The sequence below is a fragment of the Panthera onca genome, chromosome C1 (assembly GCF_046562875.1).
Source record: "Panthera onca isolate mPanOnc1 chromosome C1, mPanOnc1 haplotype 2, whole genome shotgun sequence".
In the NCBI taxonomy this organism is placed as follows: Eukaryota; Metazoa; Chordata; class Mammalia; order Carnivora; family Felidae; genus Panthera; species Panthera onca.
In genome coordinates, this window is record NC_138346.1 from 170102113 (window position 1) to 170124968 (window position 22856).

General features: G+C 35.2%; 1 protein-coding gene across 4 annotated transcripts in view; it reads right to left on the minus strand.

The window, feature by feature from the left end:
* Positions 1 to 15684: 15684 nt before the first annotated feature.
* Positions 15685 to 22856, minus strand: part of ATG4C (autophagy related 4C cysteine peptidase) — a 97548-nt gene continuing 90376 nt past the window's right edge. For all 4 annotated transcript variants that reach the window (XM_078451828.2, XM_078451827.2, XM_078451825.2 and 1 more), the window contains one exon: positions 15685 to 16833. In XM_078451828.2, the coding sequence (XP_078307954.1) occupies positions 16666 to 16833 (168 nt within the window). In that variant the 3' untranslated portion in view covers positions 15685 to 16665. The remainder of the gene's footprint in view (positions 16834 to 22856) is intronic.

Below are 22856 nucleotides of genomic sequence, written 5' to 3' on the forward strand. Positions count from 1 at the left end.
CAAAATGAACACAAATTTTGCAGAAATTAACAAGCTGATCCTAAAATTCATATGAAAATACAAGGAATTCAGAACTTCCAAGATTATCTTGAAAAGAAGAAAATTGGAAGACTTATACTTTCCAGTTTCAAATTTTACTACAAAGCTATAGTGATCAAGATAGTGTGGCAGTGGCATAAGGATAGACATATAGATAAATGGCATAGAACTGGGAGTCCAGAAATACACTCATATTTATGGTCAGTTGATTTTCAATAAGAATACCAAGACCATTCAATGGGGAAGGAATAGTCTACAACAAATAGTGCCTGGGACAACTAGATACCCATATGTGAAAGAAGGAATATGGACACTTATACAAAAATCAACTGAAAATGAGTAAAAAACAAAAAAAATCAAATGTAAGAGCTAAAACTGTCAAACTCTTAGAAGGAGTATAGGTGTAAGCCTTTGTGACTTTGGATTAAGCAACGGTTTCTTAAATATGACACAAAAAGCAGACACAACCAAGGAAATAGAGAATAGATAAATTGGACTCCATCAAAATTAAAACCATTTGTGTTTCAAATGACACCATCAACAAAGTGAAGAGAAAACCCACATAATGGGAGGAAGTGTTTGTAAGTCATATATCTAATAAAGGACTTGTATCCAGAATATGCAAAGAACTCTCACAATTCAGTAGTATAAAGACAAATAACCAATTTAAAACGAAGAAAGAATTTGAATACACACTTGTCTGAAGAAAATATACAAACGGCCAACAAGCACATGAAAAGATACTCAACATCATTAGTCACTAGGAAAATGCAAATAAAAACCACAATAAGGTACCAATTTATAAACACTAGATAGCTAAAATGAAAAAGGCAATAACAAGGGTTGTTGAGGAAGTAGAAAAATTAGAAACTTCATACAATGCTGGTGGGATTGTAAAATGGTACATCACATTGGAAAACAATTTGGCAGTTCCTTAAATAGCTAAACACAGAGGTACCACATACAAGTAAACCCCTAGACATATACCCAGGAGAAATTATATGAAATGAGAACAAGTGTCTACACAAAATTGTGTATATAGATGTTCACAGGATCATTAATAATAACCCAAAAACAGAAACAACCAATCTCCATCAACTAATGAATAAACAAAATGTGGTATATCCATCAAATGGAATATTATTCAGCCACAAAAAAGAATGAAGTGCTGATGCATGCCACAAGTCTTGAAAGTAGTATGCTTAAGTGAAAGGAGTCTGACACAAAGGCCACGTCTGTACGAGTCCACTTATATAACTGTCTGGAATAGGCAAATCCATACAAACAGAAAGTAGATTAGTTAATAGGTGCAGGGTTTCTTTTTAAAGTAATGAAAATATTCTGGACTTTGATAGTGGTAATCATTTACAACTCAGTGAATATATTAAAAACCACTGAACTGTACACTTTAAATGAGTGAATTACATCTTAATAAAGCTGTTACTTGAAAAAAAATCCATGAGATACCACTTCACACCCCCTAGGATAATAATCAGAAAGACATTAGATTTACATATGTAATCTGGTTCCCCTAAATCACCTTCAATGTTAGAAAATTTGGACTTTTGAACATCAGACAAAGAAGCCCTTTGGGCTCTGAGCTGATGCTGCCTGCCAGCTAATGTTACAATTTTTGTATAGCAGCTTATTCAGTATTGGATTTTACATTTCATTTCCCCTTATTTTGTAAACATGACCTGAAAATAGAAAAATGAAAGTGCTGAGACTCATGGTGAGAAATGTATGTCTCATAAATTTGATATAATTAGTATACAGACAGAAATAATGATTAGCCTCAATGAAATGCTCACTTGACTCTAAGTCAATCAACTGTATATTTGACTATAGAAGAATAAAAATAACATCTGTGAAATGCTATAACTAGATCATCTAAGATCATGTCAAGATTATATGATTAAAAATCATTTTACAACATTTTTAATATTTTTATAGTATTCTGTACTCTCTGGAAAAAACCTTCCTCAAAACATTGTTTGGAAACATCTGTGGTTCAGTTCCTTCAGATTCAACTATTTTAAGTGTTTATAGGAACATATATATATAACTAAGAGCCCCTCTAAGTACAGGCTTGGACTGGTAGCCACAAAATTGGTCAAGCACAGTGGGTCAGTTTTAGGAACCAGTCATAAGACCTCTCTCTGCCCCTCCACCACTCACCTGCATGCATGCACTCTCGCTCTCAAAATAATCAAACCTAGAAAAAAACATGCTTAATGTAAACATGAAAACAAAATATAAGGGAATGGAGACAATTGAAAGTAATATATATATATTTTAAGATTCTGTTTTTAAGTAATCTCTATACCCAACATGAGGCTCAAAGCCACAACCCTAAGATCAGGAGTTGCATGCTCTACTGACTGAGCCAGCCAGGTGCCCTAGAAAGTAGTATGTTGAGAACAGAAGTGTGAGGTAGATTTCTTTTTCCTGTGATATCTACTTAAAGTATTTTGGAAATAATTTAAATATATATGTGCATCTCTCAGTTAAAACCCTCTGATTACTAACTGGAGTCCTGAGCATAAACTCTTGTCACCTTGCTCCATTATGTGATTATCCAAGTCCTGGGACTCTAATTGTTCCCTTAATCCCAGATCTAATTCCCCATCTTAGATTCATTAACTGTCATTTAATACAAGTAAATTGATCACAATAGTGCTGAGTAAATAGCAAGTAGTATGTAAATATTAACTACAGGGATGCCACATTGTATGGCTCCAGGTAGTGCCATTCACGCAACATACACCAAAGACAGTATCCCTTGAAGTTGCATGACATGGCCACCCATATCCACTTCCTGGTATTGGTTAGTATTTACTTTCTTCGAATGCCTACATCAAATTTTAAATCACCCCAGCCTATAAGTCTTTCTAATTTGTATTTTTTTTATCTGTGTCACTTTACTGTGCTGTATTTACCTATCACATTTCTAATTTTGTTTACCTTTCCTGCTTATAAAATAACTTCTTTTTAAACCCATGAATTCCCATTTTTTATTAATTTATATTAGTATAAGATATAAATACAAAACATTTATAATTATTAGTTTAATTATCAGTAACTTAAATGGAAGATGATTCTCCATAGAATTTTATGTTTTACTCTTTTTTTTTAAATTTTTTTTTTAATGTTTTTATTTATTTTTGAGACAGAGAGAGACAAAGCATGAGCAGGGGAGGGGGAGAGAGAGAGGGAGACACAGAATCCGAAGCAGGCTCCAGGCTCTGAGCCGTCAGCACAGAGCCCGACGCGGGGCTCGAACTCACAGACCGTGAGATCATGACCTGAGCCGAAGTCGGACGCTCAACTGACTGAGCCACCCAGGCGCCCCTATGTTTTACTCTTGAATGACATCCAGCATATGGACTGTTGACTTAAAATAAAGGAAGAGCTGGGCACCTGTGTGGCTAAGTCAGTTGAGCATCTGACTCTTGATTTCAGCTCAGGCCATGGTCCCAGGATCGTGGGTTCTAGCCCCACATTGGGCTCCACACTGAGCATGGAGCCTGCTTAAGATTTTTTCTCTCTCCCTCTGCCCCTCACCCCCACTCACACTCTCCCTGTCTCCCTAAAAAAATAAGGGAAGAGCTAGTAGAAGAATCACTGAAGATGGTGGAATAGGATCCTCAGCTCACCTCCTCACCCGACACACCACGTCTGTAAATACATATAGAACAACTCTCTCTGAGAACCATAAGACTAAAAGAACAGCTCTTCCAGAACTAAAGATATTTTTAAAAAGACCACATCAAGAAGGGCAGGAGGGGCAGAGATGCAGTCTGATCAGAACCCACAACCCCAGTATGGCAACCCACAAATGGGAAGGCTATCACAGGTGCAGAGGTCCTCCCTGATTAGCAAGGGGTTCAAGCCCCACATCTGCCTGCTCTGGGGACCTGCACCAGAGAGATAAGCCTCCATCACATCTGGCTTTGAAAATCAGCAGAGTTTAACTCCAGGATCTTTGAGTATCAGTGGAGCTTAACTCCAAGAGAGCTAGAAGGCTATAGGAAACCAAGACTCTGCTCTTAAAGGGTCCATGCACAAACTCACTCACTCCAAGACCCAGCACAGAGGCAGCAGTTTGAAAAGTGCCTGGGCTATACATGACAATTTATTGACTAATTTTAGGGCAAGTGCTAGAGGGGCAAGGATCCATAGGAACTTTTCTCTGGGAATAAAAGCACTGGTGGTTGCCATTTTCCTTGCCCTCCTGTGTAAGCCAACAATGGTGGGCACTAGTTTTGACACTCTCCATCCACCTTGCTAGCACCACTCACCCCAACCAGGCATTCCCCTGCAGACCCACCCCCACCCATCCTGTCCTGGCTAGCACCCCTCCTAAGTAGCTCCTGTCCCAAAGGGTGGGGACAGCCCTGCCCACCAGCAAGCCCACAAGAGTAGTGGCCAGGTCTTGCAGGAAGCCACATTGGGTCTAACCCCTCCCACAAGTGCACCCATGGCAGTTTCAGGTAGCCATAAGATGGCACATGCAGTCTACACAGGGGACACCTTCAGAGTGCCTGGTTCTGCTGACCAGAGGGGACTGCACTTCTAGGCCCCACAGAATGCCTTCTATGTAAGGCCACTCCTTCAAGACCAGGAATTGTAGCTGACCTACCTAATACATAGAACAAATAGAAAGACAGGAAAAATGAGGGAATATGTTCCAAATAAAAGAACAAGAAAAGCCTCAGAAAAAGAACTAGACAGAAAGGAGATAAGCAAACTACCTGATAAAGAGTTCAAAGTAATGGTCATAAAGATGCTCCTCCAACTTGGCAGAAGAATGGATGAACACAATGAGAACTTCAAGAAAAAGGAGATATATTTTTTTTTAAAAACTCAGAACTGAAAAATACAATAACAAAAAATACACTAGAGGGAGTCAATAGCAGATTAGAAGATGTATAACAATCAGTGATCTGGAAGACAGGATAGTGGAAATTATCCAAGCTGAAAAGCAAAAAGAATCTTTTTTTTTTTAGATTTTTTTTATTAAAAATTTTTTTTCTGATTTTATTTATTATAAAAAAATTTAACGTTTATTTGAGAGAGCATGAGTTGGGGAGGGACAGAGAGAGGGAGGCATGGAATCCAAAGCAAGGCATGGAATCCAAAGGCATGGAGCTGTCAGCACAGAGCCTGACACGGGGCTTGAACCCATGAACTGCAAGATCATGACCTGAGCTGAAGTAGGACACTCAACTGACTAAGCTCGCCAGGCACCCCCCACCAACTGTGATTTTAAAATCATTGAGCCTTTCTGCCTGCTAAGTAGCTCTGTTTCTGGAGGAGCATTTCAGGTGGAAGTTAGGAAGCAGCTGGTAAAAGATTTCAGGCTAATACATAAACCCGCCTGAAAGTCATAAATAAATTATATACACAGTCATAGTATATGCTTGCGCACACATAGTATATCCCCCAAACAATCTTTTCTTCTGTTTGCTCAATACTATGACAATTATTAACCCAAAGAGATCCACACCAAGACACATAATAATTAAAATGTCAAAAATTAAAGAATCTGAGGGGCACCTAGGTGGCTCAGTTGATTGAATACCCAGCTGTTGATTTCTGCTCAAGTCATGATCTTGCAGTCGTGAGATTAAACCCTGCATCAGGCTCTGCGCTGAGCATGGAGCCTGCTTAAGATTCTCTCTCCCCCACAGGGGCACTGGGTGGCTCAGTCAGTTGAGCATCCAACTTTTGGCTTAAGTCATGATCTCATGGTTTGTGGGTTCAAGCCCCATGTCAGGCTCCATGCTGACAGCTCAGAGCCTGGAACCTGCTTCAGATTCTGTGTTTCCCTCTCTCTCTGCTCCTCCCCCACTTGCTCTCTCTCTCTCTCTCTCTCAAAAATAAATAAACATTAAAAAATTTTTTAAAAGGTCTCATAAATTTGGTATAATTAATATACAGACAGAAATAATGATTAGCCTCAATGAAATGCTCACTAGAATCAATTAAGTGTATGTTTGACAATAAAAGAATAAAAATAAAGAATACATATGAAATGCTATAACTATATCATCTAAGATCATGTCAAGCTTATATGATTAAAAATCATTTTACAATGTTTTAAATATTTTTATAGTATTCTATACTCTCTGGACAGAACCTTCCTCTTCCCTGTCCGTGTGCTCTCTCCCTCTCAAAATAAATAACCAAATAAATAAGATCAAAGACACTTAAGAGCAACAACAGAAAAGCAACTAGTTATGTACAAGGGAACACCCATAAGACAATCAGCTGACTTTTCAGCAGAAACTCTGCTAGCCAGAAGAGAGTGGCATGATGTATTCAAAGTATTGAAAGGAAAAAACCTACAACCAAGAAATATAATTATTATTCAGAATTGAAGGAAACATAGTTTCCCAAGCAAAAAAAAGGTAAAGGAGTTCATCAGTCTAAACCAGATTTATAAGAAATGTGGAAAAGGCCATAACTAGAAGAAAATTATGAAAGAAGAAAATCTCAATGGTAAAATCTAACATATAGTAAATGCAGTGGATCAACCACTTGTAAAGTCAGTATGATGATTAGAATATAATAGTAGCTCCTTTCTACTTGCTAGATGGGATGCTGCCCAATTTATGGATCATAGAAAAAGCCAAATTAGACATTTTTAAGAACAAAAGTAGTCAATCAGTTATATCTACAATAATTAGTTAAGGCACGCACACAATAAAAAGATGTAAAATATGACATATACAGAAAATGTAGAAGGGAAAGTGAAAATGTATTGCTTTTAGAATGTGTTCAACAGTATGGAAGTCCCTCAAAAAGTTAAAAATAGAACTACCCTGCAATCCAGCAATTGTACTATTAGATATTTACCCAAAGGATACAAAAATACTAATTTGAAGGCACACATGCACCCCAGTGTTTATAGCAGCACTGTCAACAATAGCCAAATTATAGAAACAGCCCAAACACACACACACACACACACACACACACACACACACACACACACACACTGGAATATTACTCAGCCATAAAAAAAGAATGAAATCTTACATTTGCAATGATGTAGATAGAGCTAGGGAGTATCATGCTAAGCAAAATAAGCCAATCAGAGAAACACAAGTACCATAATGATTTCACTCATATATAGAATTAAAGAAACAAAACAGAAGAACATGGGGTGGGTGGAGAGAAGCAAATCATAAAACAGACTCTTAACTATAGAGAACAAACTGAAGATTGCTGGAAGGGAGGTGGGCAGGGGAATGGGTGATGGGTATTAAGGAGGGCACTTGGGATGAGCACTAGGTGTTGTATATAAGTGATGAATCACTAAATGCTATACCCGAAACTAATTTTACACTGTATGTTAACTAACTAGAATTTAAATAAAAACTTGAAAAAAAAATGATATATTTGTTTATCCTGCAGTTTTAAATTCAGTAGTTCTCAATACACATTAAAAACTATTCTGAGATTTTATATAAAAAAAATAGAATGTGTTTGAACTTATATGACCATCAACTTAAAGTAGACTGCTGGGGGTGCCTGGGTGGCTCAGTCAGTTAAGCGGCCATCTTCGGCTCAGGTCATGATCTCGCGGTCCGTGAGTTCAAGCCCCGCATCAGGCTCTGTGCTGACAGCTTGGAGCCTGGAGCCTGCTTTTGTTTCTGTGTCTCCCTCTCTCTCTTCCCCTCCCCCATTCGTGCTCTCTCTGCCTTTCAAAAATGAATAAATGTTAAAAAAAAAATTATAAAGTAGACTGCTGTATCCATAGGATGTTATATATGAATCTCATGGTAGCCATAAACCAAAACGTATAATAAATATGCAGTAATAAAGAGAAAGGAATCCAGGCATAACGCTAAAGAAAATCATCAAATCATAAGGGAAGAGAACAATAAAAAAGAAACAGAGAAGAACTACAAAACAACCAGAAAACAATGAATAAAATAGCAATACGTACATACCTATCAGTAATTACTTTAAGTGTAAATGGACAGAATGCTCCAATCAAAAGACATAGGGTGACTAAATGGATTAAAAAAAACAAGACCTATTTATATGCTACCTACAAAAGACTCACTTCAGACCTAAAGACACCTACAGATTGAAAGTAAAAAGATGCAAAACAATATTTTGTGCAAATGCAAATGAAAAAAAAATTCAAAAGCCAAGGTAGCACTATTTATTTCAGACAAAACAGACCTTAAAACAAAGATTGTTGTAACAAGATTGTAACGAGACAAAGAAGGACGTTACATAATGATAAAGGGATCAGTCTAACAAGAGGATATAACAATTGTAAATACCTAAGTATGCACCAAACTTAGAAGCATATAAATATGTAAAGTGAATATTAACAGGCATAAAAGGAGAAACAAAGTAATACATTATTAGTAGGTGACTTTAAGACCCCCTTGACGGCATGGATACAGACAGAAAATCAGTAAGGAAACAGTGACTCTAAATGACACATTAGACAAGATGGACTTACCAGATAAATACAGAACATTCCATCCAAAACCAGCAGAATACACATCCTTTTCAAGTGTCCATAGAACATTCTCCAGAATAGATCATGGTAAGCCAGAAAAAAAGTCTCAATAAATTTAAGATTGAAATCATATCAAGCATCTTTTCCAACCACAACAGTATGAAACTAGAAATCAATTGCAAGAAAAAAACTAGGAAAAATACAAACAGATGGAAGCTAAACATGTTATGAAACAACCGATGAATCAATGAAGAAAGCAAAGAGGAAATAAAAAATATCTGGAGACAAATGAAAATGGAAACACAGTGTTCCAAAACCTATGGGTCACAGCAAAAGCATTTCTAAGAGGGAAGTTTATAGCAATATAAGCCTACCTCATGAATCAGGAAAAATCTCATAAATAATCTAACCTTACAACTAAAGGAACAAGAAAAAGAAGAAAAAGCAAAGCCCATAGTTGGCATAGGGAAGGTAATAATAAAGATCAGAGTGGAAATAAATGAAATAGAGACAAAGGAAAAAAAAAAAAAGAGGAGAAGGAAAAAGAAAGAAAAAAAATCAGTGCAACTAAGAGCTGGTTTTGAAAAGATAAATATAATTGATAAACCTTAGCCAGATTCACCAAGAGAAAAAAGAGAACTCAAAATCAGAAATGAAAGAGAAGTTACAAATGACACCACAGAAATACAAAGGATTATAAGGAATTACTACAAACAACTATATGCCAACAAATTAGACTACATACAAGAAATGGATAAATTCCTAGAAATATACAATCTTCCAACACTGAATTAGGAAGAAAGAAAATCTGAACAGACCAATTACTGGTAATGAAATTGAATCAGTAATCAGCAAACTCACAACAAACTAAAGTCCAGGACCAGATGGCTTCACAGGTGAATTCTACTAACCATTTAAAGAAGAGTTAATATCTGTCCATCTCAAACTATTCAAAAAAAGATTGAAGAGGAGGGAACACTTCCAAATTCATTCTACAAGAGCAGCATTACCCTGATACCAAAACCAAAGACACACACACACACACACACACACACGCACACACACGCACACACTCACACTCTATAGTCCAACATCCCTCATGAATATAGATGCAAAAATCCTCAACAATATCAAATGTCAAATATCAAACCAAATTTGACAATACATTAAAAGGATCGTATACCATGGTTAAGTGAGATTTAGTCCAGGAATGCAAGGATGGTTTAATACTGGCAAATCAATCAATGTGATGCACCACATTAACAAAATCATATGATCATCTCAGTAGATGCAGAAAAGGCATTTGACAAAGTCCAACATCCATTTATGATAAAAACTCTCAACAAAGTGGGTCATGAGGGAACATACCTCAACATAAATAAAGGCTACATGTGACAAATCCACAGCTAACATACTCAGTGGTAAAAAGTTGAAAACTTTTCCTTTAAGATCAGGAATAAGACAAGAATGCACACTTTTGCCACTTTTATTCAACATAGTACTGAGAGTCCCAGACACAGCAATCATACAGGAAAAAGAAATAAAAGGCATCCAAGTGGTAAGGAAGAAGTAAAACTGCCACTATTCGCAGATGAAATGATACTGTATATAGAAAAAACCCTAGGGGCGCCTGGGTGGCGCAGTCGGTTAAGCGTCCGACTTCAGCCAGGTCACGATCTCGCGGTCCGTGAGTTCGAGCCCCGCGTCAGGCTCTGGGCTGATGGCTCGGAGCCTGGAGCCTGTTTCCGATTCTGTGTCTCCCTCTCTCTCTGCCCCTCCCCCGTTCATGCTCTGTCTCTCTCTATCCCAAAAATAAATAAAAAAACGTTGAAAAAAAAAAATTTAAAAAAAAAAAAAAAAAAAAAAGAAAAAACCCTAAAGACTTCACCAAAGAAACTATTAAAACTAATAATAGAATTCAGCAAAGTTGCAGGATACAGAAATTTATTGTTTCTATATGCTAACAACTATCATAAAGAGAAATTTAAAAAACAATCCTATTTACAATTGCATCAAAAAGAATAAAATACCTAGGAATATATCTGACCAAGAAGGTGAAAGACCTGTACTCTGAAAAATTTAAGACATTGATGAAAGAAACAAGATGACATACATAAATGGAAATACATATCATACTCATGGATTGGGAGAATTAACATTGTTAAAACTACAGATTCAATGCAACCTCTATCAGCATTTTTCAATGAACTAGAACAAATAATCCTAAAATCTGTATGGAACTGCAAAATATCCCCAATAGAGCAATCTTGAGAAAAAACAAAGCAGGAAGTATCACAGTCTCAGATTTCAAACTATACTACAAAGCTGTAGTAATCAAAATTGTATAGTACTGGAACAACAACAACAAAAATAGACACATAGAACAGTGAAACATAACAGAAAGCCCAGAAACAAACTCACACTTATATGGTCAATTATCTATGACAAAGGAGGCAAGATTATTCCATGGAAAAAGACAGTTTCTTCAATAAATGGTGCTGGAAAAACTGGACAGCTACATTCAAAAGAATGAAACTGGATCAGTTTCTTACATGATACACAAAAATAAATTCAAAATGGATTAAAGACCTAAATGTAAGACCTGAAGCCATAAAACTCCTAAAAGAAAACATAGGCAGTAAACTTTTTTTTTTTTTTTTTTTTTTTTTTTTGGTAAACTCTTAGCAATATTTTTTTTTTGGATCTGTCTCCTCAGGCAACAGGAACAAAAGCAAAAATAAATAACTGGGACTACATCAAATTAAAAAGCTTTTGCACTGTGAATGAAACTATCAAACAAAACAAAATGGGAACCTATTGAATGGAGGAAGAAAATATTTGCAAACAATATATCTGATAAGGGATTAATATCCAAAATATATGAAGAATTCATATAATTCACCAAAAATACAATCCAATTAAAAAATAGGCAGTTGGGGGGGCACCTGAGTGGCTCAGTTGGTTGGGCATCCGACTTTGACTCAGGTCATGATCTCACAGTTTGTAAGTTCGAGCCCTGCATCGGGCTCTGTGCTGATAGCTCAGAGCCTGGAGCCTGCTTTGGATTCTGTGTCTCCCTGTCTCTCTGCCTCTCCCTTGCTCATGCTGTCTCCTTCAAAAAATAAATAAACACTAAAAAAAAATTTTTTTTAATGGGCAATTGGGGCATCTGGGTGGCCCAGTCAGTTAAGTGTCTGACTTTTGATTTCAGCACAGGTCATGATCTCACAGCTTCTGAGTTCAAGCCCTGCATTGGGCTCTATGGTGACAGTGCAGAGCCTGCTTGGGATTCTCTTGTCCCTCTGTCTCTGCCCCTCCCATGCATGTGTGTTCATGCTCTCTCTCTTTCTCTCTGTAAACAAACAAAAAAACAAAAACAAAAACAGGCAAAGGACCTGAATAGACATTTTTCCAAGACATACAGATGGCTGACAGGCATATGAAAAGGTGCTCAACATCACTAATCATCAGGACAAAGCAAATAAAAGACACAATGAGATTATCACCTCTATACCTGTCAGAATGGCTAGTATCAAAAAGACAAGAAATAACAAGTGTTGGAGAAGACATAGAGAAAAGGGAACCCTCCTGCACTGTTGGTGGGTATATAAATTGGTGCAACCACTATGGAAACCAGTATGGAGTTTCCTCAAAAAATTAAAAATAGAAATACTGTACAACCTAGCAATTCCACTTCTGGGTAATATCCTAAGAAAACAAAAACACTAATCCAAAAAGATGTATGCACTCCTATATTCAATGCAACATTATTTACAATAGCCAAAATACAGAAGTGTCCATCAATAGATGAATGAATGAAGATGTGATACATATATGTGTGTGTATATATCAAAGAAAGACAAATAACGTTATGATTTCACTTATATGTGGAATCTAAAAAACAAAAACGAGACAAAACAGAAACAGACTCATAAATACAGAGAACAAACAGGTGTGCAGGGGATTAAGGGCATTAAAAGATACAACTTCCAATTATAAAATGAGTCATGGGAATGTAAAGTACAACGTAGGGCATATAATCAATAATACTGCAGTAACTTTCTATGGTGACAGATGGTAACTATACTTTTATCATGATCATTTCATAATGTATATAAATGTTGAATCACTGTTCTGTACTTGAAACCAATATAATATTGTATGTCAACTATACTTCAGTATAAATAATAAATAAATAAATAAATAAATAAATAAATAAGACTGAGTTTCTAAGTTTCTGGAGGAGTTGGTTAGAGAGTAGCACAGTAATTTTCCTACTTAATAACAAACATGTATTCTCCACTTTTAATATATTTTTGTTATTGTGAGAGAATAAGTGAAATTTTATAACTGTAGCTGAATGTTTTGGGCCACTGCTTGCCACCAATAATGTTGATAAAGACTATAAAAAAGAAAGAGAGGCAAATGCTAATTTTAAAATGTGTCTGCAATACTCAAAATGTAATATTTTTCAAAGTTTATAGGCAAGGAGAAGGTCGTTATGTAACCATGAAAACCACACAAAAATGCTTAAGATTTCTAAACTCAGTTAATATTCAAACTATAAAATGATGTAAAACTTATATTTTAGAATAAGATGGGGTGGTTCCAGTTTTTCCTGGTCTCGTGTTTCACCTGTTTAATTATCTCAAAATATTTGTTCTAAATGCTCAAATGAATATAGTACTGTTGAATTGTAGTGACTGACAATATTGAGGCTATTATAAATATTACATGATATTTATTCTCCTAAATTTTTTTGTTAAGAAATTTGCTCTTTTTATAGAAAATAGTAATCCCTAATCCTTTCAGAGAAATTGCCTCTATCAGTATATTCTGGACATCTTGCTCGTATTTCTCTATTAAATTCTAATTTCTTCCTCTATTTCAATAGAAATTCATATAATTATTTAGTATTTTCAAAGTGTTTTCTCATTATCTATTCTTCCTCTTGTTTTCTTGTTTCTGGAAAATTCTTAAGTTTTTGGCCTATGTATGAATATATATATAGTTTAAAAAAAGAGTTGAAGGTGATCTGTGATAAAGCATGAAAATAAAAAAATTCCTAGTTCCAAGATAATTAGCAAAGAAAAGGGGGAAATAAAGCTAGAATAGTATTGGGGCACCTGAGTGGCTCAGTCAGTTAAGCGTCCGACTTCACCTCAGGTCATGATCTCATGGTTTGTGAATTCAAGCCCCAGATAGGGCACTGTGCTGACAGCTCAGAGCCTGGAGCCTGCTTCAGATTCTGTCTCCCTCTCTCTCTGCTCCTCCCCCACTCATGCTCTGTTTGTCTCTCTCAAAAGTAAATACACATTAAAAGAAATTTTTTTAATAAAAAACAAAGCTAGAATAGTATGTGAGTTGACCAGAAATAGAGTGCTTTCCAGCATGAAATAATAGAAAGTAATGATTTGATTTCTAAAAAAATTAAGATTTCTGACCTAACACTGTATAGATTATGCAGATAAGTTATTTTTGCTGTTTTATTTCTTTAATTCTTCCAAAAACAAGATGGAATTAACATATATACTATTGGATATGCTTGCCCTTGGACAATGTCTAAGGTTAACAGAACACAAAGTGACCTAAATTTTTAATCCTATACAGTTGTCATCTCACTAATACAGACTTAATGGGGTTAATTTAATATAAAAACAGAAAAATGGATACCTCAGGGAAATCCTTTTGGATAGACTTGTACCGTAAAAGATCTTTTCATTCACTCATTCAGCAAATGACTCTCAACATTGCCTGCTGGTGGTTAATACATTGACAAAAGAGGATTCAATGTGTCAAATCTTACGAGGAAGAGAGAAAAGAAATCTTCACCATCAAAAAAGTCACATTAAGAATTTTAAAAATTCATTTTTGAAATGTTAATGGTAAAATTAGCATCTTAATATTGATGTCCAAATGGAAGATCCAACTATCATAATTTTAACAGTACACCGATCTTAGTATCTTATCTTTTTTTACTTTCCTTTATTCCACGGAAAGAGATCATTCATAAGCTTTATTGACTGAGTTTACTGGCTGTCTGAACTTGAAATGAAATCTGTGTTGAAAACAAAGTCTAACCAGAATATACAGTACCTCTATTCTAAATCTAATGATGTAGTTTTGTTGCTGCCTTTCCAATAAAAGATTAGTACAACTTTTGGCTGGTCCTCAACTGATGTTGAATTAACAGGCAAGATAGGTCAATCAGCCTATTCCAATTTTCAGAATGCATGCATTCATTCATACACATTGTTGAATACTTCATATGTGCATATTATGCTAATCATTTCTGATTTCTATACATTTATTCTCAGTCATGGGGATGACTGTGTTGTAAGATTGGGTTGTTTTGTCTGTACAGATTATGAGTATCTTCAGTATAATTCAATGTAAAGGAAGTTTCTGCCTCCTCTCATCTCAACTTTGGCCAGGTGTAATTTTATCTCATCCCAAAATCCTACTTAAAAATGATCCCTGAATATGCTGAGAAAATAACAGAATGCTATACTTAAGTCAAAACTTTTATATAGTTCTTGTAAGAGAATACTTATAATCGGTTCTGATTCATTTGAAGGTATGGGCACTCTCATTTGATGTGTTTGTTGTAAAATCCTGTGATTACTGCATGTGTGTATAAAAAACAAGCTGCAATAATTTAGACAAGACAACTGCAGTACATAAAATCAGGCATATTACTGGCTTCTTATTCCTAGTACTGCTTTGACATTCTAGGGAAATTAGTACTGGACTTAATTTGTCCAGATTTTATCTGGAGTAAAGGAAAATTTTAGATTTCAGGCTATTTATATCAATTCAGTAAACTGTCCTCACTGGGAAATGCCAAACCTGATTTCTCTCATCAGGCATACTAAAGCAATCTGCCCACCCTGTGTTTCAGTTTTGCATGCAACTCTACACCTAACAAATAGGCTTTCTGATAGAAGAGATCAATGACTTTAAATGATACACAATCTTATGTCTTTATAAGTCACCTTTCCACACTGAAGCATGAAAACTCCATAAAATAAGTTAATATTTTTCTTTCAGAGAAACAATATTATTTGCTTTCATTATAAGTAAATAGACTTCATATCAGACAATGATTTTTTTCAAATTAAAGAATTAAAACAATCCTATTAAAACCAAAACAAAGGTTCATGTTCTCACATCTTTATTATAGTATATAATTCTGGCTGAATAATAACTCATATTTTTATATCACAAATTTGCCTTTCAGTAACATAAAATACATTTAAGGCAGATTTACCTTATAGATAGCCTCAGCTTCTAAACACCACTACACTGATTTATACAAATAGCAAAACCACATAGAGGAGCATCTACTGATATCTTTTTTAGTACTTATTTTTAGATTTAAAAACTCCATAGTAAGTAGAATTCCCATAAAATTTCAGTTTTGGAATAGGAAACAAACACTAATCATATAAAATTGCCTTTATCTGATTTGATTGGATGAAGTTATTATTAATAACATAACCTTTAAATTTCTAGGGAATACCAATACTTTATATTCCTCAGAGAAGTCTCAATAGCAAGCAAAATGAGGAGCCATTATAAAATCATATTGCTAAGTATTACATTAACTTACAATTCTACTGATATAATTATATGCATATCATAGCTAACAATTGCTATTTAATATATCAAGATACATCCATAAGTTTCCTTTGGTTGCATTAATATCAGGAAGCTAGGCAACACTGAAGATTCATTCTCTGGTCTTCTGGTTGTTAGTATAAACTGAAGCTTTTGAACCTATTTGGTGATCCCAATTTGGGGGCCTATATCACAAAACCTTCAGGAGACTAGTGGCCTCAGGTGGAAGAATTTGAAGACTGGAAGGCTCGCAGTTAAGTTAGAGTTATCGTTAGCAGATCTTAGGGAAACAGGAATACAGCCAGAATTACTTGATATTTATTAGAAATCAAGATTCATTAAATCATTTCTCCTTCAGAAAAATATCTTTAAAACTTGTGTATTTCCAAATGTTCTTTTTTAAAAGAACATATAAAATTAAGATATTTGTGAAAATAAGCCAGTTTCAAGTAAACTTGTTTCTCTTCATTGTTCCCCTTCAAAGGAATTCTTCCCACCAAGCACAAATGCACTAATCTTTAGAGCAAGACAAACTCTTCTGTGCTAAATCTTTTTAATCTTTTCTTTTCATCCTCTGAGAAAAGGTCTTCTTCATTGGTTGTAGTAGATGTAAAATCATAGTCTCTGGAATGACCATTTACAAAAGTAAATAAGGGATATTTCTCCTTAGAAGAAATTTTCAGCATCTGTAACAGAAAGTACAGAAAAATCCCTTATTGGATGCAAGAGTGTACAGTAGGACCACGTGACGAAATCTAATGTTCTAGCCCTGAGTCTCTCTTGTTAGCTTCTCTCATTTACACTTATCTAGTACCATTGTTTCACTGTTCTGGCTTACAGAAAATGAAACAAAATGGTATCCCTGACTATAGTAAAATACTGTGAAAGATTGGTACCTTTACACAGAAGAAACACCATTAAACTTAGTCACAAGGTCCATTCTAATCTCAGTTCTACAACTTACCTTGATGTGAACTTGGACAAAATTACTCTACCAATCATCTACAAAATGGGGCAAAAGATACCCAGTCCCCTTACCTCAGAGAATTGTTAAACTGACCAAAAGCTATAATAAAAAGTTATTTTTAAAAATTAAGTTTAGTCTTTTCAGAGTCACATATTTGAAAAAATATTTCTGCAGTAATTTAGTAAACAGGAAATACAGTGTTCTCATAAATAGCAATAATCCATACCTTACATATTACCTTCTAAAACTATATAATTCAGAAGTGAAGGAAGTAATACTTGGAATTGTGGGGATACCAACAACCTTTATAACCTCTGTCAATGTGGGACTCGTTAACAATCCAACACCCATTCTAAACCGCTTTAAATCTTTCTGTGAAACAAATTTAATTAAAAAATTAAAACAATTTTCATTAAAAATGAATAAAAATTTTTGGATGACATTTTTTGACAGAAATAAACTTTTCTATAGATAACCAGGATCTATAAGGATTCTGAAAAGTTTATGTGAATTAGAGAATGCTGAAAAAATATCAACAGTACTTACACATCATTAATCATGATCAATTAATTATAATATGTTTCTAAAGGATAATTTCAGGGGTAAAAACTAAATTCTCCCAAATGTCAATATTCAACTGCAGGATCATCAAATTCTTATATATTGCATTTATAGATTCTCTTGAAATGTGGCTAAAATAAATATATAGCCCTAGCATACAGATACAATGTTACTTAAAACATATTCCAATGAGACAGTTAATATGAAATACATTTTTAATTGAATGGAAATGAACCATTTAAAAACAAGTACTTAGAAAAACTAGATATAATGAAAATCATAACCTATAATTCTTACACTCCTAAAGTATACATCGTTCAAATTTATTTTACTTACATTCTACAAAAAAAAAAAAAGGAAAAATGCAGAAAATGACAATAAGAGACAGAGGAATCTGGCATTTAATCAGGCCTCTTTCACCTCCAGCCAATGGCTGGAATACAGTCCAAAATTGTCTTCATTTTATATTCATTTAATGTCACTTGTAAAAAGTCCAGTATCTAGTGGGCAGGTATCATTGTATCATTTTCAAATCAACACAACAAAGCTAATATTATCATCTCTTCATCCTTTCTTTCAAGATCAATAAAGAAGTCATTTGGGTTTATTAGCTGCTCATCAACCATGATTCAAATCTGTGACCCAGGGCAAAATGTCAGAAAGGAGCCCTCTATTCTTTAATTATAAAATGTGCCTACTATTTGTAAACCCACTTGCACTGTGAAGCCCCCTTGTGCATATTTATTGATTCAGATTTTGACAATTATAATTTTCCTAACTTTTCTCAATTTACTTAATATATTTTTAAAGATTATCAACTGAAAAATATATTAAAGTTTTACTCAAATGAAAATTTAACTTCTGTCCACACAAAAACTTGCACAACGATATTTACAGTAGCTTTATTCACAGCTGCCAAAAGTTAGAAGCAACAAAAATGTCCTTCAGTAGGTAAATGGATAAATAAACTGTGGTATATCCCGACAATGGAATATTACCCAGCACTAAAAAGAAGTGAGCAAAAAATAAATAAATAAATAAATAAATAAATAAATAAATAAGTAATAAAAAGAAGTGAGCTATCAAAGCCATAAAAGACATGGAGGAACCTTAAGTGCATTATCACTAAGTTAAAGAAACCAATCTGAAAAGGTTACAAACTTTAAGATTCCAACAATATGATGTTCTGGAAAAGGCTAGTGGTTGCCAGGGATTAACAGGAAGGAAGAGATGAATAGGTGGAGCATAAGGAATTTTTAGGGAAGGAAAGCTATTCTGTATGATACTGTAAGGGGGCTACACAGCATTATACCTCTGTCCAAAACCACAGAATGTACAATACCAAGAATGAACCCTAATGTAAACTATAGACTCTGGGTGATAATAATGATGTGTCCAATATAGGTTCATCAGTTGTAACAAATGTCTGGGGAGAGGGGTGGTTGATAGGGAGAAGGGAGTGTATGGAAACCTTGTGTACTTTTCACTCAGCTTTGCTATGACACTAAAACTGCTCTAAAAAATAAAGTCTATTGGGGTGCCTGGATGGCTCAGTCGGTTAAGCATCTTGACTTTGCCTCAGGTCATGATCTCACAGTTCATGGGTTCAAGCCCCATGTGGGGCTCTGTGCTAAGATTTCACAGCCTGGAACCTGCTTCAGATTCTATGTCCCGCCCCCCCCCCCCCCCCCCACCGCTTCTCCCCAACTCACGCTCTCTCTCTCTCTCTCTCTCTCAAAAATAAACATTAAAAAAAATTAAAAATAAAAAAATAAAGTCTATTTTAAAAATATATATTGGGTAAATAAATATGGAAATGCCAAAGGAAACTTTAGAAATTACTGAACTCTCACTTTATAAGTAGGAAAATTGAGCCCCAAAGGATTTAAATTACTTTCTCAAGACGACTTAACAACAGCAACAACAACAAAAAGAGATAAACTAATAAGGAATTATTGGGACATTAGGCCTCAGTCACTTAAAAACATGCCTTTCAAACACTTTTCCTAGCTCCTACATACCACATCAAGAATGTTTTTTCAGACTTGTTTTTTTAAAAAGAATAACTTGATTTGAAAATTTAATTCTAAGACTCCACCAAAAAACTGCTAGAACTGATACATGAATTCAGCAAAGTCACAAGATGTAAAATCAACATACAGAAATGGGTTGCATTTCCATACACCAATAATGAAGCAGCAGAAAGCGAAATCAAGGAATTGATTCCATTTACAGTTGCACTGAAAACCATAAAATACCTAGGACTAAACCTAACCAAAGAGGTAAAAGGTCCATATACTGAAAACTATAGAAAGCTTATGAAAGAAATTGGAGAAGACACAAACAAATGAAAAATATCCCGTGCTCATGGATTGGAAGAACACATATTGTTAAAATGTTGCTACTGCCAAACGCAATCTACATATTCAAGGTAATCCCTATCAAAACAACACGAGCATTCTTCACAGAGCTGTAACAAACAATTCTAAAATTTGTATGGAACCAGAAAAGACCCTGAATAGCCAAAGTAATGTTGAAAAAGAAAACCAAAACTGGAGGCATCACAATTCCAGACTTCAAGCTATATTACAAAGCTGTCATCATCAAGGGAGTATGGTACTGGCAAAAATAGAAACAAAACAAAAACATAAAAACACAGATACATGAATCAATGGAACAGAATAGAGATCGGAAATGGATCCACAAACGTATTCAACTAATTTTGACAAAGCAGGAAAGAATATCCAATGGAAAAAAGCCAGTCTCTTCAGCAAATGGTGTTGGGAAAACTGGACAGCGACATACAGAAGAATCAACCTGGACCACTTTCTTACACCATACACAAAAATAAACTCAAAATGGATGAAAGACCTCAACGTAAGATAGGAAACCATCAAAATCCTAGAGGAAAAAATAGGCAACAAACTCTTTGACCTCAGCTGCAGCTACTTCTTACTTGACATGTCTCCAGAGGCAAGGGAAACAAAAGCAAAAATGAACTATTGGGACCTCATTAAGATAAAAAGCTTCTGCAAAGCAAAGGAAACAATCACCAAATCAGCATGGAGGATCCTCAAAAAATTAAAAATAGAACTACCCTATGACCCAGCAATTGCACTATGAGGTATTTATCTAAAGGATACAAAAATGCTGATTCAAAGGGGCACATGCACCCCAATATTTATAGCTGCACTAGCATCAACAGCCAAATTATGGAAAGAGCCCAAATGTCCATCAACTGACAAACAGATAAAGGAGATGTGGTATATATATATATATATATATATATATACAATGGAGTTTTACTCCGTGATCAAAAAGAATGAAATCTTTTTGTGGCAAAATCTTGCCATTTGCAACAACATGGATGGAACTAGAGTGTATTATGTTAAGCGAAATAAGTCAGAGAAAGACAAGTATCATATGATTTCACTCATATGTGGAATTTAAGAAACAAAACAAATGAACATAGGGGAAGGGAAGCAAAAATAAGATAAAAACAGAAAGAGAGGCAAACCATAAGAGACCCTTAAATACAGAGAACAAACTGGAGGAGAGGTGGGTGGCAGGATGGGCTAAATGGGTGATGGGCATTAAGGAGGGCACTTGTTGGGATAAGCACTGGATGTTATATGTAAGTGGTAACTCACTAAATTCTACTCCTGAAATCATTACACTATATGTTAACTAACTTGGATTTAAATTAAAAAACATTTTTTTTTTAATGTTTGTTTATTGAGAGAGACACAGCATGAGTGGGGGAGAGGCAGAGCAAGAGAGGGACACACAATCTGAAGCAGGCTCCAGGTTCCGAGCTGTCAGCACAGAGCCCGACATGGGGCCCGAGCTCACAAGCTGCAAGTAAGATCATGACCTGAGCCGAAGTTGGACACCTAACCGACTGAGCCACCCAGGCGCCCCTTGGGTTTAAATTTTTTAAAAACTGAAAATTTAATTCTAAAAACTTTTATCAAAAGTTAAAACTTTTATTTTCTTCTTTTATAGTCCAAGAAAGGACACACTGTCAAAACCTTAAAGTCTCTTCATAATGGATAACATAAAATTTACATGAAAAAAAAATCTGAACTAGGTTATCTATATGACATGAGGTATTATCAACTGATACACTATACAAAATAAAAGATAACAAAATTATTTAGTAACTTGGGGAAATACTATATAACATTAAGAGAAAAAGCAGGATATAAAGCTATATATAAAATTTCATCTCAATTATGTTAAAATCTTAAATACATGTTTTCAAAAGACTAGATGGATAAAGAACAGAATAGTATCTCTAAAGGAAAGACTTCATGGTGATTTTTTTTTTTATACTTCTCATTTCCAAACTTTATAACATGTAGTTCTTGTTTGGGTAGGAGAAAACCATTTAAAAAAAAAAAAATTAAGGTGCGCCTGGGTGGCTCAGTCAGTTAAGCGTCAGACCTTGGATCAGGTCATCATCTCATAGTTCGTGAGTTTGAGCCCCACGTCAGGCTCTGTGCTGACAGCTCGGAGCCTGGAGCCTGCTTCTGATTCTGTGTCTCCCTCACTCTCTGTCCCTCCCCTGCTCACGCTCATCTCTTTCTCTCAAAAATAAACATTGAAAAAAAATTTTTTTTAATGAAGATAACTGAGTTTACTATCTCATAGTTGCTTTTCAAAAGGGAATTCAGTGGTTTGCTCAACAATAATTTTAGAATAGGCAAGTCCTTCGTTGTATTTTAATAACATAGTCAAAAATACATTGAAGCGGCTTTTTTTTTTTTTTTTTTTTTTTTTTTTTTTGGTCCACTCCGATTTATTTATCGAATAAACAAATGCTTGGCTCCACTGACTGCTGTGCACACATCTTGTAGACTTAGACAAACAGTACACCAGCAGCCAAGACTGATCCATAAGGATGTTCATCTACCTCTTCTCTCAAAAGTTTCTCTTCCTATTTTTCCTTTCTTTACCCAGCAGCGAAAGCTGTCCCTGAGAACTCAAGTCATTTGGAGGCTTGGGTTCAGTTCTCCACTCCATTCTGTGACAGCCTCGGGGCCATTTTCTTGTTGTTACTCTAAACATCTGCAAGGTCCAGAACAATGAGATCACCTCCCCCTTCCCCTATGGCAAAGGCATAAAGAAATTCACCCTAGCACAGTCTTTCTCTGCTGGAAACAGTTCTTCTATGGCCTA